At 48.2% G+C, this 24,071-nt stretch overlaps 1 protein-coding gene across 1 annotated transcript in view; it reads right to left on the bottom strand.

Annotated features, from left to right (window-relative positions):
* Rin3 (Ras and Rab interactor 3) overlaps positions 1–24,071 on the bottom strand; it is a 113,088-nt gene that overhangs the window by 67,131 nt on the left and 21,886 nt on the right. Inside the window, exons 3-4 of the mRNA XM_031357480.1 lie at positions 13,130–13,337; positions 1,215–1,332 (exon numbers count right to left, since the gene is read on the bottom strand). Of these exons, the coding sequence (XP_031213340.1) occupies positions 1,215–1,332; positions 13,130–13,337 (326 nt within the window). The remainder of the gene's footprint in view (positions 1–1,214; positions 1,333–13,129; positions 13,338–24,071) is intronic.

Raw genomic sequence — 24,071 nt, 5'->3', positions numbered from 1 at the left:
CTGACTGGAGAACCCCCCATCCCCACCCCAAGGCAAGGACTTCCTTCTTGTTCATCAATTTATGTAGGTTCTCAGTGTCTTAGAAAGGAGGCACCCAAGAGTACTTACTGTCATTCTGCTGTTGACCTAGGGTGATGAGCTTCAGGGAACGCCCTGAATTGTTTCTATGGGTGTCAGCTCATGCTGAGAATAGCCTATGGATTCTTGTCACAGGCTTCTTAGATTTCAAAACCTAACATGTAAACGAACACACGGACTTCAGAAGGAGGCAGAAGCTGGTTCAAAACAAGGGAGCCTGGATCAGAAGAGGTCCAAACTCCAAGATGTCTTTAATAGTACAAAGACATGGTGGTGTATGTACCTGTCATAGTGGCAGTGGAAAAGCTGAGGTAGGAGGACCATGAGTTCGAGGCCAGCTTGGATTAAAGACCCCCAAACAGGTTCCCTACAAGCCCAGATCTGTTCTGGTAGCCTCGTGGACACCCAGGAGTTTAGCCTTTGGAAGTGCTTGCCCATGGGACCCTAACAAAAGCTCTTGGATAGAGATAGGACAGTGACTGTTAGTTTCATTTGATAGAAGAAAAAGTTGAATTTCGGAAAGGAGATATGACACATGGCAAATCATGGCTTGAGAATGTAGTAATGAGTCACTGGAACCCAGGTCCAGATATCTCATTTCCTCCCCTTTCTCTGTTATCCTTTGTGCTCAGCAAACAAGAGAGAACTTGACAAAGGGTACTGGGAAGCAAAGCCTACAAGCTGTGAGCAGAGAAAGTGAACAGTAACTGTGACTTAATATTGCTTAATATTTTGAAACAGACCCTTTCTAATTGGACACCTTCTGACCTGACACTCACTGTGGTAGCTGGCTGGGCGGGCTTTCAAGTTGCAGCGAATCTTCCTGCTGCTGTCTCCGAGGGGATAGAATTGCCAGTATACGCTTCTGTCTAGTAAGTTTGATATTTGAGTGATCGGCTAAGTTTTAAAAAAACTTGGTCAAGTTCTAGTCCATGTAATGTGGCACAGGAGATACACCATCATGAATATCCTCCCAAGCTCTTACCTAATCCAAACTGCTACCTAGGAGCCAACCCTAAAAGTGATTTTCCCTATTCTAGTTTTAAACATGGGGACAGAATATAGGGTCTGTGGCTTGCAGGTTCTGCGGCTGTGTATTGGAGCAGGAGGGGTAGGAAGGTGAGGCGAGAACTTACTAGACTTTTCTTCCTTGATGGGGTACTCCAGCACCTCAGCTGAACTGTCCTTCAGGGAAGGGAAGTGGACACACAGCACCAGTTGCTTCAGGCTGCTGTCGCGGCACACCAGGAACATCTGAAATGGCAGAAGCAGGGGCTCTGTGAATCAGAGGCTTTGGTGGAGACCAGAGGGGCAGCGGCGGGGTGGAAATCATCCAGAGGGTATCTGAAGCAAACATTGGGGGAGGTTACCCATCCCAGAAGAGAGTGAACCCGACCCATATCCAAATTTGAGATCCTCAAGTCTCCATTGCTCATTAGTACTGAGCCCACGCATAGCTGATGCAGGGGGGATGTGGTGGGATTCTGTATGAGAGTGGTCCGGGATCCAGGTTCAGAGAAGCCCCAATAGTTGGGAGTTGGTTGAATGTCAATTCATACTCTAGCACCCAGCTCTTTGGGGGAAGGGGGTGAGAAGAGGGGAGTGTCTGTTGAAAACAATTATAGGTATCAGGAAATTTATACTTTATATTTTCCCTTTGCAAAAATAAAAGTAGCTACTATTTTCTTTGGACCTTGTGGTCCTGGGGGTTGAACACAGGGCCTCGTGTGTGCTAAGCAAGATGCTTCCACTATGCGCCAGCCCTCCTTCCATTCAGAGTTCTTTATTCTGAGATAAGGTCTCCTTAAGTTGCCTAGGTTATACCACGTCTGATCATGGAGTGCCTCCACTCCTCCTGGACTCCAGAGGCGTGGCCTCCCAGGTGCAACTGCCTCCTTTGTCACAAACTGCCATTCTCTAATGTCCTTTTCAGGCACAGCTGGCCCTTTCCAGGCTCACCCTTCCTGCCCAGATGACACTTTCTGGAATGTTCCTGGCTTCTTCAAACATTCTGTCAAGGGAAGGAAAGTGTTTGCTCAGTGTCCCCGTTCCCTCCATCCTCACTCTGTCCCTGGACTCTGTCTCCTGGGCTGAGGTCCCAAACAGCTCAGCTAGAAATCCCCACACTAGGAGTGTGGCCAAGCTGTTGAGGGCTGACTGGGGCACAGGGTTACCAGGTCATCCCCAAGTGTGAGGACATGACCCCGAGTGAGGGAGGCCCTGGAGAAGGTCTCTCCTTACTTTCCAAATTCTGCTGCCACCACTACTGGTCATGAATCCCACCACGACACTGCCAGGTCATCTTAGGTATGAACGCAGTGTCATTAATAAAACACACAGTGAGCTCATTGTTCCTGATCCACAGTAACTATGAATACAGTGCTGCAATAAAAAATGCAGTGAGCTCACTGCTCCTGGTCGATGGCAGCTGGCATGTACTATCTTCCCAGTTGGCCCCAAGCCTGAACTTGCAATTTTTTCATACTAAATCTATGGGGGGTGTGGTAAAGAAACTGAGGAGAGCCAGGTAATGCTTAAGAGGGAACAGGAGATGCTAGAGATGGGTTTGAACTCAGGCCCTTGGACTCTAGATCCCAGGCATGATCTTCCCCATCTCACCAGGCTCTTGAGGTTGTTTCTGCTATGAGCATGCATGGCCCATGTGGAAGTTAGCTGAGGTGGGAAATGGGAGATCAGTCTCTCTCTTGCCCTGGGCAGGGTGGAGAGAACTTGAGAATCAGAAGCAGAAGTGGGGAGAAGAGGAGCTGCCGGTCTGTCCGCTTGCTTCTAGATGCTTCCATTAGACCTTACCCCCTGCCAGACATTGTCTCCACACAATGGCTGAGACACTGAACTTGAACTGTCCCAAGGATGTCTCTTAAGTACGAAGCCACTTTGTTTCCTTGATAAGTTCAAGGGCAGCTTGTCTCTTTGCGCACAGATCCGTGGGAACCAGTAGGGCTGGAGGAAATGCATGTGAATGAATGTTATGAGTGGGTGTACCATAATATGAAATACAGCTGGTCTTTGTTTCCAATTCTTAGTACGGAGCTTCAAAACCCTGGGAATTTCCTGAGGCAGGGGCATCTGTCATTTATAAGAACTTTTCCAGACCAGGCATGGTGTTATGTTCACAGGGCTGCCTTAGTTTCAGAGGAGGGCTGAAAAGGGATTTCAGGCCAGCCCTGCCCTGACCTGGGGGAGGTGAGCAGAGTTGGGATGGGTACCCTTACACAGGCTGATGTTTCATTCCTGCCTAGGCAATGAGATCTCCTGCTGGCTAGATCTGGTAGCACATGTCAGAATTCTAGCATTTCTGCCCTGCGTGTCTCTGTAAATTAGTAAAGTGACAGGGTGTGCAGGGGGCTCCTGGACAGGAAAACCAGACAGCCTGGATTCCAAGCTGCAGACCTCAGGCCTTGGCTCTGAGTGGAGAGAGGCCAGGGTAAGCAACATGGAATGCGGATGACAGAAGCAGGCATTGGGGCCTCTGTTCACTCCTGGATGCTCAGCAGGGTGACTGGCCACACTACCAATCAGGTTTCTCTGATTAAACAGGCCACTAGTGTGCCTCCATGGTCCGAGTCCTCACTAAGCTGACCTGACATCTAGGTCAGCAGTCTGGCTTCTCTGTCTCTTTTTGCCTTTCTCCCAACACAATCCACCAGGAAGCCCCTCAACAGCCTCTGAGCGGTGTGCCACACTGGGGTCTAACTTCCTTGAACAGCTAAGATTCCCCCATGCTCTGAAGTAGACGGTGGTGACAGCCCTTGGGCCAGGTCAGGATGGTTGTATCCTTCTAAGTTCCAGTGCAGAGCTGTTCTGGCTTGTCAGGGAGGGCACTTGTTCTGAGTGGCTTCGTAGGGAGGGAGACAAGTGTGGGCCTGTGTGCTAGGAGAGTTCCAGCGAGATCTCTGGCCCGGGCTGGTGCGGGAGTTCCAGAGAAGGGAAGCGAGCGTGGGCAGGGAGGAGAAATCAAGTCTGCTACAGTTGGGCTTTGCCTCGACTCTCCCATGCATTCCAGGCTACTCAGTTACTCCATGCAGCCCTGCACTGAGTTGGGTCGGGCTGGGCCAACAGAGGCTGCCTAGCCAGTGAGGAGTGCGGTGGAGCTTCAGGAAGTGGTTTGTGGGAGTAGACCCGTCCCCAAGTGTTAGGGCTGGTAGGACAAAAGGCTCGGACGACAGAGTGGTTCTCGCACACCTTTAATTCCCTGGATAGGATTTATATATAGTTTTGGGGGTGATTCAGGGTTCAACAGCAGGTTCTTCTCATTGGTTTGGACTGAGAGCTTAGGGAAACCTTATTTGCATGTAAGAAGGCTTGGTGCTGCGAACACGTGACCAATATCACACACCTCTCCTGCGGGGCGGGGGTGGGGGTGGGGGGGCGCTGTGGGAGCTGTGACTGAAACAGGATCCAGGGGTCCAGGAGGCGTGGTCAAACACCTTCTGTCCCATGCAGGCGGAAATTACCACCCACCAGGTCTCCAGGGTTCCAGACCTCTTGCTCTCTTGCTTGAACGAGCGAGCGGGACCAGGTTGCCTGAGCAGCCTACCACCCCACAGGCAAGATGAAGGATTCCAAGCTGCCTCTTTAGAAAATGTTCTCTATCTCCGGCATCTTGGGGATCCTTCACAGCTCCCCACCACAAGAAGGTTACAAGAGAGTTCATTTTGTGATAAATTAAGGCTGGTACGGACGACTCAGGACCCTTCCCTGTCTGTCTAGGCCAGTATGGGGTTATTTTTGTTATTTTGTGTTTTGATACAGTGTCTTGGTAGGTAATCCAAGCTAGACTGAAACATGCTATGGAGCCCAGCATAACACGGAACTTGTAGTGATTTCTCCTGTTTCAGATTTCTGAATACTGTGGTTGCAGGCATGTACAACCACAGATCACACACTTTCCAGGATGTCTGTTTTGGTTGTCTGAAACAGAGTATCATTGTATAGCCCTGATGGTCTTGAACTCACAGAGATTCACCCACCTCATATCTGCTTCCCAAGTGCTGGGATAGGACAGAATGGGTTTTGAACAGGCCAATGTTTTCATCAATAGTTGGGATGGAAAAAAGAAAAAAAAAAGACTCGGGTAAAGAGTTAAACAGCCACAGCAATCCCCTCAAACTAATAGGTAAAACCTAGAATCTACACGCACCCTAAATGACTGTGTCTTATTTATTTATTTATTTATTTTATTAGATATTTTCTTTATTTACATTTCAAATGATATCTCCTCTCCTGGTTTCCTCTTTGAAAAAACAAAACAAAACAAAACAAAAACAAAAACAAAAAAACCCTGTCCCCCCCCCCACCACCACCAACCTACTGGCTCCCACATCCTGGCCCTGGCATTCTCCTATACTGGGGCATAGAACCTTCACAGAACCAACGGCCTCTCCTCCCATTGATGACTGACTAGGCCATCCTCTGCTATACATATGCTGTTGGAGCCATGAGTCCCACCATGTGTATTCTTTGGTTGGTGGTTTAGTTCTTGGGAGCTCTGAGGGTACTAGTTAGTTCATATTGTTGTTCATCCTAAGGGGCTGCAAACCCTTCAGCTCCTTGGGTCTTTTCTCTAGCTCCTTCATTTGGGATCCTGTGCTCAGTCCAATGGATGGCTGTGAGCCTCTACTTCTGTGGCAGAGCCTCTCAGAAGACAGCTATATCAGGCTCCTGTCAGCCAGTTCTTGCTGGCATCCACAATAATATCTGGGTTTGATGATTGAATATAGGAAGGATTCCTTGTTATTACCTTTCATTTTGGACCTATATAATTAGAACTGTTTGTAGTTGAAAGAATTTCCCATTTTGCCTGTAGGGATGAACCTAGTTTGGCAAAAGCCATATCTACAGGACTAGGTAGACAGCCCAGTGGCCATCCTGGGCTCATGTAGCTATGGTATTTCACTTGTAGCTTAAAATCCTCTCACCTGGGGCTTCCTCCCCAACAGAGCTGGAAGTGTATACAGAAGAGCAGAGACCTGGAAATGGACTGAAGGATGCATTGCCCAAGATTTATTTATGAGTTGTAGGGAAAACTGCAGCTCACAATTCCTCTGGCTTACAACCTGGCCATGGAGAGGCCCAGGCAGCATTTCTCAAGGCTGGCCATTGTCAGCGTAGGAGCTTTCAAAGCACACCAGTGGCTCTTCTTTCAGAGAGCAGAAACTCAGTTTGGTGCCAATGGAGAGATTAGTTGCTCAAGAACTGAAGGGAGAGTTCCAAATGTCCCAGTCCTACACAGAGTGTCCCCACTCATGGCCCAGCAGGTCTGGAAATGTGGTGAGATGGAAGAATCCTAGCTTCTTAAGACAAGCCAAAGGAATAAGTGTTTGGACTGGGGACTCAGATGCAGTCAGTTCTTAGGCCTCTGAAGGCAGCCAGTGGTGGAATTGAGTGAAGCACCACACCTGGAAGCTAAACTCAGGCCAAGTGTTTGTTCCCCTTGCAGGGTTGTTTCCTAATGCAGCATGTATTCCTCTTCTTTAGGGTTGCCACAAGGATGAGAGAGGGGAAACAGGGCTTCCCTGTGTTACCAAAGAACTTTGCCAGGATGAAATTAGCACCCTTGTGGTCTACCACGCCGTCTGACAACATGCACTCCCCTAGCATTCTCTTAAGCTACATCCTCACTACCAAAGATAAATGCACAAGAAGCTGGTCTCATTGAAGACTGTCTTTAAGGGCTAGTGAGATAGCTTAGCAGGGAAAAGCGCTTGCCACCAAACCTGTTGACCTGAATTCCTGATGACCAGAACTCACACAGCGGAAGGAAAGAACCAATTCCTACAAGTTTCCTCTGATCTCTATACTTCCACCATGGCAAGTATGCCCTCTCTCATTAATAGATAATTAAAACAAAACAAAACAAAATCTGTTTTTCAAGCTGGAAGCGATGACAGTTCAATAGCAACAGATCCAGGTCACACACAGACCTTGGCTTCTAGGAGAGTTCCTTAATCAAAGGAAGCAGAAGTCTTTGGAGACACAGGATGTGGCTGGTCCTGGGCTGAGGGCAGAGAGTATACAATACAAGATAACAGTATCTTCTATGGCCAGAAACCAAGAAAGTGATTTAAACAGAAAGCTGGAAACGATACCTACACTCACAATTGTGGGGTGTTGGGGTCAAAGAGATGCAAGAGCCATGTCCTTGTTTGTTTTCCATTGGGGTGACAAATGCATGAGCAAAAGTAGCTTGGGGAGGAAAGAGTTTATTTTATCTTATTGCTCACAGTCTGTTACTGAGGGAAATCATGGCAGGAAGTTGAGGCAGGTCCTGGACACAGGAACTGAGGCAGAGATCAAGGAGTAACACTACTTGCAAACTTGCTCTGCTTGTTTTCTTAACCAACCCAGGATCACCTGTCTAGAGGTGGCCTCACCCACACTGAACTAGGCCCTTCCATAGTAATCATTAATTAAGAAAATGCACCATTGAGTTTCCTGCAGGCCAATCTGACGGAGGCACTTATTCGATTGAGGTTCCCTCTTCCCAGAAGACCCTAGATTGTGTAAAACTGACAAAACCTAACCATTACAAGCCACTTGAGAGGCTTTTGTGACAATTTTCCACAAATGTTGCAAATTAGGAGCTAGGAAGATATCAGTGGGTAAAGTGCTTGCCTTGCAAGCATCAGGACCTAAGTTTGATTCCCAGAACCCACGCAAAGGGCCCAGTATGGTGGCACATACTGTGATCCCAGTACTGGGGAGGCAGAGACAGCTGGAGGATCTCTGATGGCTCACTAGACAGCTGGCTTAGCCGCCTTATTGAACCCTAGATTCTATAAGACCTTGTCTCAATAATGAATGAAGAAAGAAAGAAAGGAAGAAAGAAAAGAAAGAAAGAAAAAAGAAAGAGAGAGAAACAAAGAAACAACAAACCTGAAAAACAACACAGGAGGTTGACCTTTGGCCTCCACAGCTGGGGTACAAACACAAGGTTGCAAGTTAGTTTGTGCCCAAGGTATAAAACTAGTCCCATGATTCCATATTGTTGTGATTAAGTAAATAGACAAGAGATGAATCTTAGGCAGAATCGCAATGCCATCTAGAGTCCCATCATCCAGGAGGCAGGACATAATGCCCTTGTTTACAGTAGAGTGGCTTTCCTTCCAAAGAGTAGTAGGGAAAGGGGGTAGGGCTAGGGTGGGGGTAGGCAAGAATGAGGCTGAGGGAGAGAGATGCCACAAACTGGCAGCGGCAAGCAAAGCCAACAGCACCAGGACAAGGTACATGGCTGTTTAGTACCTACTGTGGTTCCAATAGGAAATGTCCCCTACAGATTCATGGGCTGAAGACCTGAAACCAAGGTCCTGGCTTAGAGCTGATCAGAGGCTCTGTGGCTTGGCTAAAGGAAGTCGATCAGTTGGGGCCAGGTCCTTCTATGTCCCTTCCCCTTTCCTGTCCTGGCTTTGCTCCATCACTTCCTGTCTACCAGGAGGTGATGCATTTTGTTTTGTCACTTCCTGTCCACCATAAGATGATATGCTTTGCTTATCATTGGCTCTCTGCCATAGTTCAGCTTCACTTCAGGTCCATAGCAATGTTGTTAACCAACTACAAACTGAGATCTCTCAAACCATGGGCCCACATAAGTCATTCATCTTTTAAACTGTTTCTTTCAGGAATTCATCACAGCAGCAAAAACAATAGAACAAAGGACCTTTGAATGATGGGCTGTCACTGGCTTTGCCTCAGTTCTGGAGAGGGTCTTGGTGCAGACAGAGGGCATCCGTTATAACCACGCCCAGGCTTTAGTTGACACTAATGTACCAGGACTGGTACAGTAACTGTGGCAAGTATTGGTTAGCTGCTGTCAGCAGGGGAGCTTGCATGCGGGTGGACACAGGGCATGCTCTGTTCTCAGGGCACAGGGTACTCTCTGTTCTATGCTTGCCACTTTTCCATAACTCCAAAGCCATTCTAACTAAAATAAACAAATCAGCCGGAGTGCAGAAGAAATAAAGGCAACTTTCTGATTGCTCTGTTGCTGAATACATACGGTTTTTGTTTTTTTCCTTTTAGAAAGGGGACTACAGTGTTTCCAACTCCTTATCAGAGAAGAGGCTGCTAGGAGTGAGACTGTCCCTGGGGAAGGAAGTGGATGTGGCCAAGGTCACATAGACACTGGGGACAAGTGAGCTGGCTCCAGGCAAGACAAAGGCTGCCTCTCACAATGCTGCAGGGGGTGAATCCAGATCTCTAGGTTGTGTCTTACCACATAGGGACTACCCATGATGTTTGTCTTTTTCAAAATAATGACATCACTGCACTGGTTCTATGGAAACCACACTGTGTAGCAAAGGGCCTTCCCAGCATCTTTGAAGATCACCCAATGGGCATTTTCCCCCTTTTTCTATGGAAAGGGGTCTCATGTTGTGGTCCAAGCTGGCCTGAATCCACTGAGCTATATTGCCAGCTCCATTCTTCCTAGCTGTGTAATTTTAGGCAAAAGAGTCAACATCTCTGTGCCTCAACTACCTCATCTGCAAAGGGGGAATGCTGATTTCACCTAGCTGTCAGAAAAGGTTACAAGGATCAAATAATATCAGCAAGTAGCCATCTTAGCTTGTGCAAATATGTTATGGGATGTTATTGACTCAACAATGAAAAACTAGCCTAGTGATCACATCTTAGGATATATCCCTGTCCTTAGCTAAGACACCTGAATCTCAATCTAATCTGCTCACATTCTCCTCTCTTCACTAAACTGCCCGGGATCATTTGTTCTAAGCCAGCCTGGTGCTGTGAAAATGGGAGTTATGCTGCACCATTTAGGGTCTGCACTGTTCAGTGCAGATGCACTGTCCCCTTCCACCCTAAATATTTTCCATCCATGGTTTATGTGCAGGTGTAATATGGGGATATGACAGTGAGCGAGTTTGTTTCTTTCTTGTTCCTCCTTTTTGGTGTCTCTACTCTTCACAGGTAGGCCTGGATGAGGGTCTGCCACTCCCTAGCCTCATAACCTGAAGCAGGTGATACTACTACCATCATTCCATCCCTCTTACCCCCAACCCCATCTCTGCTCAGCACCTGGCCTTCCCTAAATGCCTAGACACAAGCCTGGTCTCTTGCAGCCAGCTCTGTATCTCTTTATCCCAAGACTGTTCCTGACAGGTGACTGTTCTCACAGAACAGGCAGAGAGAAAAGACTGTAAAATGAACCATCTAACTAACCCTCATAATACTGATGAATAGCACAAAATCCCCAGACCCTCAGATAACAGAGCCCCAGGGGTGCCCTCCAGACTGCCTTCCAAGGGGTTCGGTTAGTGTGTATAACCTCTGCCTATCTCTCTCTCTTTCTGCTGCTTCTTGAGGACCCTCTACAGGACACCAGAGGCCTAAAAGGCTGGCTCTCACAATATCTGAACTCAGGCCTCCTCATGGCTTGTGAAGTAGGAAATGGGACAAAGGCAGAGCCTTTGACATCTGGACTGCACAGGGTTGGTGCTCACAAACAACAAACAGACCCCCAGGGGCCTGAGAGATGTCAGTTTTTGTGTTTTGTAAAGAAAATATGGTACAAGGATTGGGGTGCTTGTTAAACCCAGCATATGTACTACCACAGAGCCCCACAGAAATACTTCTAACAAGGCCACAACTTCTTTTGCCCCAGTTTGCGGTGTGACCTTCAACAGCATTCTACCGAGAGCAAAAAGGATGGATCTGTTCCTCACAACTCCATCTAGATCTGTCTTCACATGCCCACGACACATGTTTCCACGTTTCTCCATGGCCAGCTGTGGTGGTTTGAATGACAAATGCCCCCTCCAACACACACACACACACACACACACACACACACACACACACACACACACACCAGGCATTTGAGTTGATGGCACTGTTTGGGGAAGTTTAGGAGGTGTGGCCTTGCTGGAGGAAGTATGTCCCTGGGGTGGGCTTTGAGAGTAAAGAGTCTTACCTACTTCTAGTTTTCTCTCTCTGAATCTTTGCTTGTGGGTCAAGATATTAACTATCAGTTTGTTACTCCAGTAGCCATGCTTGCCACTTCTCCTTGATGGGCTCTTATTCCTCTGGAGTCATAAACCCAGATAAACTCTTTCTTTTCTAGGCTGCCTTGCTCAAAGTGTTTGTCACAGCAACAGAAAAGCAACCAATAGCGCATCAGCCACCAGCTTGCTCCTTGAGTCGCTTTGAGCTGCTTCCTCTGAGAATGGAGGAGGAAAGACACAGGCTGCTAGGAGTGCCTACCATGTGGGCCACAGTCACTGACTAGAAACCTTTAGTGAAAGGAATGCATAGCAGGTTTTATCTGGGTCACAGCATCTTTGGTCTCTCTCTTCCTGCTGTGTACTCCTGTGGGGAAAGAGGCATCTATGGACGCCCAGGCTGACCTCTCTACAGAGGATAGGCTGGGTGGGCTCAGGGGTATTATCACCTTCCCAGCCCTGCATGCTCTGTGGCAGAGTGGCTGGGACATTGACCCCCTGGTTTCCAGTCACCCCAGTTTTCAGGCACAAATGACAGCTCTGTCGATCTTATTTATTTTGTGGTAAGAGTCTAGTCCCCCATGTCCTACATTGAGGATAATTCCCAGGAGATACAGAAGTGCCTAGATGAGAACAGCTAGGAAGCAAGAGTCCCCAATGTCAGACAGACACTGAGAGATAGTCTAGGAGCATTTAGACTGCCCAGGTTCAAATCCCAGCTCTGCCACTTCCTCCCTGTGGTTCCTGGGAAGTAGCAACAACCGGTGTAGGTTGTTAGGAGATCATGGCTCATTCCTGAGCAGACAGTGGGAGAGAGCCTTGGATATACTGAACCCTTCGGGATTATGGCTGCTAGTGTGTGGGATGTTGTGTGACCATGGGAAGGATACAACATCTATCAAGATGATTGTGGAAGCATAGTGGGTATTGGGGTGGAGAGGAGAAGTGGATAGAAGCTGCTAATGGGGACAGGGCTGTCTTTTGAGGTGACAAGAACCAGGTGGAGGCACGGTACCCAGAGAACACTAAATGCCTGTGGGATACTTTAAATGTCTCTTTCTATGTGATGTGATGCATATTTTGCTTTAACTTTTTTTTTTAAAATGCCTTCTGGGAAGTGAGTTGGCCTGGAGTAGGTGGAAAAAAACCTTTATAAGACATTTTACTTCTGACAATTTTGTTCATTTCTGTCCAGTTTGTTTTTTTAAAGATAATGAATGTACATATGGATCACTTTTATAATTAAAACAAATTACATGCTGTTTTCAAAAGGGAATAGCATTTGAGAAAACATGCATGGGGTGACAGGAACATGGGAGATGCTGTGACTCATTCTATCAACTGTCACCTGGCACCTCTATCTGTCTATCCAGCCATCATCTTATCTATTCATAGTCAATCATCCATCTTCTGTCTATCCATCCTCTATATATCCTCTAGATATTACCATCCATCATCCATCTATATCATCCATCCACCCATCCATCTATTATCTGTCCACCCATCCATCTGTCCATCCATTCATCTACCATCTGTTTGTCCTTTATCCATCCATCACCCATCTATCCATCCATTCATCCATCCATCCATCCATCCATCCATCCACCCACCCACCCACCCACTACTGCTCATTCTCTCCTCCCATGTACTATGACCAGAACTTGGAGAGGAGATTTTAAAGCTCCTATTTCAAAGAGACAAAAATGAGCCCCAGAAACTTTGTGTCATTTGCCCACCTCAAAGCTTCCAGAACATCTGCTGATGAGCCACATGGCCTCTTATTTTTGTCCATAAACAAGGGGCAGGTAGATCAGGTGTCCTGACACCCTTGTCCTTGATCAGTGGCCTAGCTCCCAAAGTCAGAGAAGGCCAGCACAATCCTATCTGATGCCTGAATGCCCCAGGAGACCCTGCCAGCATACCCTGCCCCCCACTGCTGGTGGTGACACAGGAACAGACAGAAAGCAAAGAGAAGAGCAGAAAGAAAGCATCAGCTTGCATCAAGGCACTCCTGTGGGGAGCATCGTGAACCCCTCACAGTGGTACTTGCCTCCCTGGGGTGCACAGAGCTGACTTACCCCAGCTATCTCCTGCTGCAGGATCTTAGCAGCCTCCGCCTGGCCTAGCCCTAGCTGCAGCCACACAGGGCAGGTCTTCACCAGCTTCTCCAAGACACTGATGCCCCGGCGTGGGATGCAGTTCCTCGGGGTGGTTGGCAGACCAAGCCTCATGTCGTCTTTCTCCTCATCTTCTTCTCCCTCTCCTTTGCCAGCATCTGGATTAGGGCTGAGAACAGGACATAGAATCAATCAATGGTCAGCCCATGCCGAGTGTGTTGGTTTGTATATGCTCGGCTCAGGGAGTGGCACTATTACTAGGTGTGGTCCTATTGGAATAGGTGTGTCACTGTGGGTTTGGGCTTTAAGACCCTGAATCCTAGCTTCCTGGAAGCCAGTATTCTGCTAGCAGCCTTTAGATGAAGATGCAGAACTCTCAGCTCCTCCTGTACCATGCCTGTCTGGACGCTGCCACACTCCTGCCTTGATGATAATGGACTGAACCTCTGAAACTGTAAACCAGCCCCAATTAAATGTTGCTCTTAAAAGAGTTGCCTTGGTCATGGTGTCTGAACATAGCCGTAAAACCCTAACTAAGACACTGCAGCTGGCTTTGGGAAGGTGGACAGTAAGTGTAGAGTGAAGTGACCCTGTTTGCTCATTTAGCATCTATGTGGCCAGGGCCCTTTTGGGGACATTCCCCAGGTGAGTCTCCACATAAGGCATCTATCATTATAACAAGTAAGACATACCCAGAATGGCCAGCTACAGTACAAGAAGGGACTGAATATAATGGGAGTAGAGTAGACACAGTGGCTAAATTTCGGTCCCAGTGGACTGAAGGAAGCATGGCAGCATCTGAGAGGATCCCTGAAGAAGGGTTTGGAAACCTTTTAATTGAAGAACATCTGGCAAGCTATGAGATTTACAGCTAGTTCCATTTTTACCTGTCCCTACCCATGTCATTACCACCATGAATGAGAGAGACCTGCAACATCAATGCAGCTTGTCACAGGTTGGTCACTGGGTTCTTAAAAATAACTGGTTCTGGGCTGGTGAGATGGTTCAGCTGTTAAAAGGACAGGCTCATGATTAAGAATAACTGGGCCTTATTGAAAATATAGGCTGAGAGCATTTTAGGCTCAGGTGACAGTAGTGTGCAAAATGGTCAAGAAAGAAAGAGAAGGGAGCCCCATAAACCATCCAGGAATTTGCACTTCAGAGAGAGAAGACAGGCTGGTGAAGAAGGTCAGACAATGGAACTGGAGGGAAGGGCAGGGGGCCTGAAAAGCCAAGGAGGGACCCATGACACAGTGACTTTGGACTGAAAATATGCAGGTGTCTGGGAGAGATATGTGTTCAGGCAGAAGGACCCTGGACTTAAGGGTTAAGCATAGAAGGAGGTGACATTACAGGGGAGTCACTGGGGCATTGGGTCTAAGTATTCCAGCAGCTTCTGTCGAAGCCCAGCACCTAGGGAAGGAGCCCGACACCCTGTGCCCTGGACCAGACCTTGGGCTTCCTGTGAGATCTTTGCTGGCCTACAGAGGTGGAGCCTCTCCCTCTCCCTCATAGTCCTCCCTGTATCATGAGTTGCAGGCTGTTGCTCTTGGGTGACCAAGTGGAAACTGTTTCAGGCTCTAGCTTGAGTCATAGGACCTAACATTTTGTGTCCGTACTCTAAAGCCACTGTGGCTCCCACTTCCTAAGAATTCAGGCCAATGCCCTCATATTCAAGACATTTTCATCCTGAAAGGACCTCTTCCCCGAAAGGTTGCTGTCCATCACTCCCACAGGACCTACATATCCTTCGACAGTCCCCTGCCTGAGTTCCCTGTCTGCCTGTAGTTCCCATGGGGCTCTTGTCTTTCTCGCCCGAAACTCACTCCAGCTGATAGGCCAAGGTATGAGAGGAGATGGGAAAGCAGCTATCTTATAAGAAAAATAGTTGAGTTAGAGTCGAAACATCTGACCAAGTCTGGGGTGACAACTTGTGAGGATATGGGTTTGATATCCAGAATTTACATAAAAATCTGGGCAAGGTAGCACATACTTGCAGGCCCAGCACTGAGGAGGTAGAGACAGATGGAACCTAGGGCTTGCCAGTCAGGCAGCCTCCTTGGTGAGTTTTAGACCCTGTGTTTTAGTTAGAGTTACTATTGCTGTGATGAAACACCATGACCATAGCAAGTCTTACAAAGGACAGCATGTAACTGGGTCTGGCTTAGTTCACTGTCATCATGGCAGGAAGCATGGCGGTATGCAGGCAGACATGGTACTGGAGAAGTAGCTGAGAGTTCTACAACTTAACCCTTGGGCAGCAGACGGAGAAAGAGCCATTGGGCCTGGCTTTTGCTTTTGAAACCTCCAAGCCTATCCTCCAACAAGGCCATATGTCCTAATTCTTAAGTGGTGCCACTCCCTGATGACTAAGCACTCAAATCTATGAGCCTATGGGGGGCATTCCTATTCAAACCACCATACCATGTCTCAAAAAACAAGGTGTAAGGTGCCTGAAGAACAAACACAAGACTTCATCTTCTGCCCTCCACACACATGCACCTATGCACGAGCACACAGATGTGAACACACCTCCGCCCACCAACCTGGGGAGAAATACCTACAACATACATACTTCATGGGTGACAGGCAAGTTCCTTAAAAAAGGGAAGTCAAAAAGATCTGAAAAGAGTCTCCAAAGGCAACACACATAGGCCAATGAGCAGGTGAAAGGCTCTAAAAATCCTTGGTCATGGGGACATGCAAATTCAAACCACAAGGTGCCACCAAGGTGCCACCACAGAATTGATTGAAATTAGGACTGCCCCTGCCACTTTTGCTGAGGGTGGTTCAGGTATCAGAAGGCTCTCAGATTTGCTAGTATAAACGTAAACTGGTACAACTGCTTTGGAAAATGAAAGGGCAGGGTTGTCGTAACCTGAACACATGGAATCCGTGGCAGGTCCCGCTCCTTGGTATCTTCCTTAAAGGAACAAAAGCTCATCTATCAGAAGATAGGCCAGAAGATGGTCACAGCAGCTTAATGTACAATAACTCAGAACTGGTCTGAAGAGGCTGGGCTCCCTACACAAGACAACAGCTAGCAATAAGGAGATCTCCTGATGAATAATCACATAGATGAATCACAAAATCCCATGCTGAATCAAAGCCGGGGGCAAAGAAAACAGTTTCCACGAATCAATGTGAAGTTCAAATGGTGTCTATTTACATATGCATGTTTGCTTGCTTTGCTTATGTATCCATTTTATACTAAAGCAGTAATGAACAGTAATCTAATACTGAACCCTGTAGTTAACAACCCACATGCTAACATCTTCAGGGAGGTCTAGAATTTTCTCTGGAACTCGCAAAGATAAAGTGAACTTAGGATGAATGAAGGCATATAATAATGCAAACAAAGAACATTAAGGGTAAATGGTGCATATGACTGTTCACTGCTAAGTCCTCTCTACTTCCTTTGCGTGCTTAACATTTAATCTCATTTTTTTAGGAAACTGTCTAAGATAGAGTTCTTTGAATCCCATGTGGCCTGTTCAGATAAAGCCTACTTGCCTGGATCTGAATACAGGCTGTGTGACTTCAGGCTATCTCACCTCTCTGGGCTTCAATTGGGCTGTAGAGATGGCTCAGTGGTTAAGAGCACTGACTGCTCTTCCAGAGGTCCCAAGTTCAATTCCCAGCAACCACATGGTGGCTCACAACCATCTGTAATGGGATCCAATGCCCTCTTCTGGTGTGTCTGACAGCTACAGTGTACTCATATAAATAAAATAAATAAATATTAAAAGAAAAAGCCTTTGTTTCACAGGACTACTGTGCTAGCCTGATGCAGTGACTGTTGAGGATTTAGCATCCTGCCTACCTGTAGCTCAGCAGAGCTAACTACCGTGTAAGAACTTATCCCTCAGCTCTCTTCCTGCTACAACCCCCACCCCCGCCCCACTGTGTAGACTTGATATGAGGACTCAGCACATCTGACTGCAGTGAATGGTGCTTACATCTGTGATTCTGTCTTGCAGCAGGGGGTGGGGGGGACACCTGGTCTCGGTGACAACCCTTGAGATCAGGAGCATAGGGGATGTGTAGCCTGACGTGAACACAGTTGCCAAGAGAATCCAATTTTCTTGACCATGTGACAAACCACAGGGAGGATGCTTTTCATGTCCCAAGCACAGCTGGTGGATGAAGAAGGCAAGACCAGCGTGGTGCACACACCTGGCAGTGACAAGCCCACGGACCAACCCAACATGGGCTCCGAAGATGCTCTCCAGGAAAGTCATTTCCCTGAGGTCCCTCAGGTCCATTCTGAGAGGAAACACGACAGAGGCTGGTTCTGAGCCCTTAGGGTAATGGACATTTTTGGCCTAGAGAACTGTGTATGAGGTCATAGTCCTTGTCTCCAGGCAAGATGTAGAAGGTGGAGAAGCCAAGGCGTTGGAGAGATTCGGATTTCATACTAGGTGAGAAGAGGACAGAGACAGAAGGGACAAAAGCTTCCTGGCATCTGCCTGCCATCATCAAGCTAAAGAGAAGCAGGGAACTCAGAAAAGTTGAGCTCTCAACAGTCCACAGGAAACAGGCAGGAGGTGTGATCTCTGAGTTGCCACATGCCTGTGGCTGTAACTCCTGCTGTCAGTGATGGTTGCTGAACCCTCTTGGCTCTGGGCCTGTCATCTATTGGCAGAGCAGAGACTCTGACGCCCACGCCCTCCCTCCTGATAGCAGATGCTGAGACTGCTGTATCCTGAAATCTTTGATTGTAGATAAAGAAGCAAGCAGGCATGACATGTGACAGAGACAGGCTGCCATCGGGAACGGAGCTGACAGCTGCATAAAAGATCTAGGCCAGGAGTTATGAAGGAGCTCGGCCACAAACAGAAGCCCTCCAAGACAGATATCCTTCAGTGCATGGCACAAGCATTGGCTCCGGTGACCCCCCCCCCCCAGTCTTCCCCTCTCACAGCTGTCTAGGGACACTCTATTGCCCCCGTGTGCCTATGGTCAGCTGCCTAAGAAGTCTACAGTATTCCTTAGCACCAGCTTCCCTGGGATTCTGAGTAGCTCTGCAAAGAAGGAGGGAGTTGCCTCTAGGGACACTGAGGAAGGTCTGGGAGCTGTCTCAGGCCTGATGAACCTCTGTGGGAAGAAGACAGAAACACTGTTGGGGGATCAGTGGCAGAATGGGGCTCTGCTGGCTGCCACCCACTAGGGAGAGTGCAGAAGTTTCCTGTCCCAGAGCCAGAGGTTTTAGCTGCTTGGTGAGCTCCCAGGAGCTTTACTGGGAGAACTGAGACCTCTTGTGTAGATTTGGACACAACCTGGAGGGTTTGAGAGATGGCAAAGCCATGCTACCTCAACCCGTCATGATGACTCAGGTAAGGCCCAGACCCTCTGCACAAGGCTCCGAGGGAGTAGAGAAAGCAGGAATTGCTTCACAGAGGTGATGTGAGCTCTGCCACTCTCAAATCTGCTGCAGCAGGCTGAGCTATGTCCCCCAAAGAGTCTAAATCTCAACCCCAGTAGCCATGTATGAGGCTTGGAGTAAGGGATTTTGCGGGTCTTGCAAGTTAAAGGTCCTAAGATGAGACACCCTGGGGTCAGGCTGCAGAATCTCTACTTCTAATTATTGCACTGAAAGGTTTCCCAAAGTTGGGTCAACGAAATGGCTCAGTGAGTCAAAAGGCTTGCTGCCAAGCCTAAAGAACTGTGTTTGAACCTCAGGACCCATATGATGGAAGGAAGGAACTGACTCCTACAACTTGTCCTCTGACGTTCACATCCTGGTACATAAACCTCACATGTGATAAATAACTAAATGATTAATGCAATAAAAAGGTTTTTTTTTTTTTAAAGTTAAATCTTTTAACTTTAGAAAAAAGGTGCTTTAAAAGCTCCACATTTCGCTGGGCGGTGGTGGCACACGCCTTTAATCCTAGCACTTGGGAGGCAGAGGCAGGCGGATTTCTGAGTTCGAGGCCAGCCTGGTCTACAGAGTGAGTTCCAGGACAGCCAGGACTACACAGAGAAACCCTGTCTCAAAAAACCAAAAAACAAAACAAAAATGAATAAAAGCTCCACATTTGCATCCTCGTAGTAGCCTGCAAAGAAACTTCAATAATCTTTTTTTCCCCCAGCCTTATTTGGGATCAGATATAGAGACATATACATACGCACGAGGAATAACGTTCAGACAGCCACGCAAGGCATCATTATAGATAGTTCTGAGATGCAGGGGTGGGGGTGGCACAAATCATGATTACACATCGCCTCTATAATGAAAACTATCTTAAACTAACAGTTTTCTCGTCTGTTCCATGGAGCTGGTGAAGCCTGGCCCGTGGGAACAGCTCAGCTAGGTCTCACTAGGTAATAACATTGTTGGTCACTTGCTAGCTCATCGTACCAGATCCACCTCATTCCTCATGCCTCTGTGTCTCACTCACTGTGAAGCAAAACAGGCAAGAGTCAGAAGCTAAGAGGACTGTTCCTCAGGCCCCAAAGTGAGGCAAGCACTTGGGGGACGTGCCCTGAGAATGGAGGTAGTGGCCATTCACACAACAGTCTGCCAGATCTGAGAGGTGAGATGCTGTCATTCCAACTCCCCAGCATCTCATCAGCTGGAGATGGTGACAAAGGCTGCTGCACCATGTACCATGGAGATGGGGTGGGGGGAGAGGTGGGAAGGGGGGAGAGAGCAGCTGTCTAAGTTAGTCAGGGTTTGCCTTGCTGTGAAGAGACACCATGACCAAGGGAACTCTTATTATAAGGACAACATTTAACTGGGGCTGGCTTACAGGTTCAGAAGTTCAGTCCATTATCATCAAGGTGGGAGCATGAAAGCATCCAAGCAGGCATGGTGCAGGAGGAGCTGAGAGTTCTACAACCTCATATGAAGGCCACTAGGAGTAGACTGCCTCCTGGGCTGTTAGGAGAAGAGTCTTAAACCCCATGCCCACAATGACACACTTCCTCCATCAAGGCCACACCTCCTAACAGTGCCACTCCCTGGGCCGAGCATATTCAAACCACCATAGCAGCTTCCAGGGCAGGATGCTGGCTGCAGGTAACATGCTTTTTGTGTGAGCAGGAGGACCTGAGTTCAGATCCCATGCACACACAGAGAAGACAAATGTGAGAGCTCATGTCTGTTACCTAGTGTTGGAGCGAGGGGAATAGATGCAATCCTTGGAACTAGCTGGTCAGCTCATCTACCCTAAATGGCAAGCCCCAGGTCCAGGAAGAGATCTCATTTCAAAAAGTAAGGAATGATGGAGGAAGATATCCAACATCAACCTCTGGCTTCTATATGAGCGTGCATGGATATTCACATGAATACACACACATCACCCACACACATGTACCACGTAAATACATACACACACATACACACACACACACACCCCACACACATCCCTCTCCCTGCCAAGTGCCACCCATAAGAAATGGACAGATAGGCTTTTGGGCAGTCAACCCTTGGCTGCCACAGCTGTTACAAGGCACTGACATCAGCCACTGCAGAAAATCTCAAAATCCTAAAGACAGCATTGCTACTCATTGCTTATTCATCCCAGGGACAGAGGTGAAAGGGACACAAGCCCTCAGCTCTGAGGATAAGTCATAGAGGACCATAAGGGAAAAAAAAATACCAAACCAAACCAAACCCGACCAACCAATCAAACAAACAAAAACCACAAAGCCTGAAACTTTCTGTTCTACTGAGTCAGGGAGAAAGAAGAAGGGAGGAGGAGGAGGGAGATGCAGGAGACACAGTGTTCACGTTGATGAGAGAGGAGCTGCCGCAAGAATTCTTTGTTCTGTTCTTGTAGCTAGCCCAGGAGTCTGGAACGGAGCCCAAAGAGAAAGTCCTAAAATCAAACAAACAAAACCACCAGAATACGGAGAGCAATAAACACACTGCATCTATGCTGACTCCGAAGGCACTCAGGACAGCTGTGCATCTGCTCTGTGGACACAGCTGGGTGTGGGTGCTCCCTAGGTACACCCCAACAGGGGCAAGGGAACCTTCGACCAGCCTTCCAAGACTTACTGAAAAAGAAAGACCCAAGGCCAATGTGCAATAAAATGGGAAGTCACAAGCTGGATTGCAGCTACACAAGGCATTGATGAGTTTCCTATAGGTTTCTCTGGGCTTGGAATATTTTTCATTTTTAAGTGACATTTATTTATTTATTGTGTACGGGTGAGGAGGAGAGGGAGCCCATGTGCTTCAGCAGTGTGGAGATCAGTGGGAGTCCAGTTGGTTCTCTCCTTTTACCACGTGGGTCCTAGGGATCAAAGTCAGGCTGTCAGGCTTGGCAGCAACCGGTTTAGCTACTGAGCTAGCTCATCAGCCCCATGTTCAGAACATTTGTTTGGAAAAACAGAAAGCCCATATGCTTACACCCCTTCTCCCGGGTGCTGGGAAAGTAGTCTGAGGAACCCAGGCCAGTCCCTTCTGCCAGTACAACCTCTTCACACCATCTGACGTTAGACCTCTGGGGCCGGGAGCTCACTACCTTCCTGGAGGCTCCATCTCAGTAGCTATTTGCCATTTTCTCGTGACTGATGTGACATCTGTGCTCTGCATCCTCAGACCTTTGAAGTTATGTCAGAAGCCTCCACATCCATATTAAGAAGGAGTCCAAGTCCATCCTTCAGGCAGACTTGGGGTCCAGGGCACTTTTAGGGAGCAGCTTGGACAGCCATCTCAAGGACATCATGGCAGAAGCCCTAAGAAGGCCACTGGGAAGTGTTCCTTTCTCCTGTGCTGCTATAGAACTTGGGGCAAAGAACAGCAGTGGATAGCGAAGGACATCTGGCCTGAAAGCCCAGACTTAGGGATGCCCACGGTAGCAAAGGCAGGCTGCAGTCCCAGGAAGGGGTAAAACCTCATCCCGGGGCCACCCTACCCTGTGAGCCTCGTGTCCTTGGTAAAACAGGGAGACCATACCATCTGCCTTAGTGGTGAGGCAGGCAACACAGTCCAGAGCAAATGGCAACTGTTAAGAAAAGATGGAGGCCTCAGACCAGTCTCTGGACAGAGGCAAGGCTGTAATCGACAATAGATAGGGCTGGGAAGTAAGCCCCCCAGAACAGAGAGGGTGGGGCTAGGACTGGGGAGATGGCTCAGATGATAAAAGTGCTTGCTGTGCTGAGGTTCTGAGCTGGTGACGCCAATGTGCAGAGCTAATCCCAGTGCCAAGGAGACTGAGACGAGATCAGGGTGTGCAGGCCAACCACTCTCACCAGTGACTGGGGTCTAGGATTCATCAAGAGACTCTCACTTTTCCTGCACTTTACAAAGCCGTAGGGTGACAATCCCTTTCCCCCCAATAGCCCTCCTCAACTCTGTAATGACAGAACGTCGAACCTCTTCCCAGGGATCCTGTGCCACCCAGGCTGAACAGTCCCTTCAGCTTGCAGCACTCATAGGAACATCTGCTGGCCACTTCTTCCAGACAGACGCTGAGCCGAGTGCTGGCACACACCACCTCTAGAAATATGCTGACCAAGCAGTCACTCTTAAAATAGTCCTTAAAGTGTCTTAACACAATGGTTTCTAAGACTGTCACAGCTGTGCAGCCATCACGACTAGTCTTGGAACATTTGGCCACCAGTCAGTCCCCATCCCCAAGTCCCCCAGTACTACACATCTGCTTTCTCTCTTCACCAGACTCGCCTCTTCTAGGTATTTCCTGTAAGCGGACCTAGGTACTGTTTAGTTTCTTCCACCCTGCATAACATTCTCGAGGTTCACCCGCATTACTGTGGTGACTAGTAGATTCTACCAGGGCTTCTGTATCAACCTTTTGTTTCTTATTGACAGATGGCATTGCTTTATATGGACAGACTATGTTCTACCTATCCAGTCAGTTCCTGCTAACAAGACCTAGGGTAGCTGGGGGTGGGTGGGGCACACACCTCCCATCCCAGCTCAGCACTCAGGAGGCAGACACTGGCAGATCTCTGTGAGTTTGAGGCCAGCCTCCTCTACAGAGTGAGTTCCAGGACATCTAGGGCCACACAAACAAAACAAAAAAAAAACAAAACAAGTTCTAAAGTAGCAAGCATCAGTTTTCTATAGAGCATCAATAACTGGAGACACTGTAGCAAACTAGCTTGTCGGAGGGTGGAGTTACATTGTAGAAATGAAAGGAGACAAGGACTCATGAGTGGAGTGGTTCATAACAAATGCTGTTGTTGGCACAACAGGCATGGCACCAGGCATGGTGTCTAACTATGGACCAGGCACCTCACTTCTTCTTTCTTCAGGAAAAGCTTCTTCAGAAAAGGAGAGGGTTGGGCTCAACCTCACATGGCTGGTAGGTTGAATTTCCCCACATGAACCCAAGCTGCTTGACAGTACTCAGACTAACATTAAGTTGAGGGCACCAGAGCAAGAATGTGAGGATCATCTAATGATGTCTGTGGGGGTGCTCCACATGGAAGATCAGCTGTGCCTGCTGTTCCATAACGACCGGGCCTCTCTCAGGCCAACGACTGAGGGTCCTCCCAGCCTTTCCAATTCCATGTCTCTGCGACTTAGCTGACCCTTGGCTGTGGACCTCTGAAGGCTTCTCTTTCTAGAAGGGCTGGCCCTGCCCCAGAAGGCAGCCCAGAAAAGGCAGGAGGCCAGGCCAGCTTCATCTCTTCTGCCAGACCTTCCCACTGAGTGTGCACAATGTAGCCTCAGCTGCTGCCTCTTTCCTGGTCTGGCCCAGGCTGCAGGGCAGCAGGAGCTAAATCAGAGCTCTAGGGCATGTGGGATGGGGACGTGACTGGATTTAAACCCTCACCAATGTTCCACAGACACCTGTAGCCCATATCCAGGGTAGAATGACTGTTCATGGTCCAGGCCAGTACCCACAGGCATTTGTGGCTTCCAGGATAGGATCAGAGCTCTTGTCTCATGGATTTATCTTTCCCCTACAAACACTGAAGG

This window comes from Mastomys coucha, unplaced genomic scaffold, assembly GCF_008632895.1.
Source record: "Mastomys coucha isolate ucsf_1 unplaced genomic scaffold, UCSF_Mcou_1 pScaffold6, whole genome shotgun sequence".
In the NCBI taxonomy this organism is placed as follows: domain Eukaryota; kingdom Metazoa; phylum Chordata; class Mammalia; order Rodentia; family Muridae; genus Mastomys; species Mastomys coucha.
This window is presented reverse-complemented; position numbering and strand designations above follow the sequence as displayed.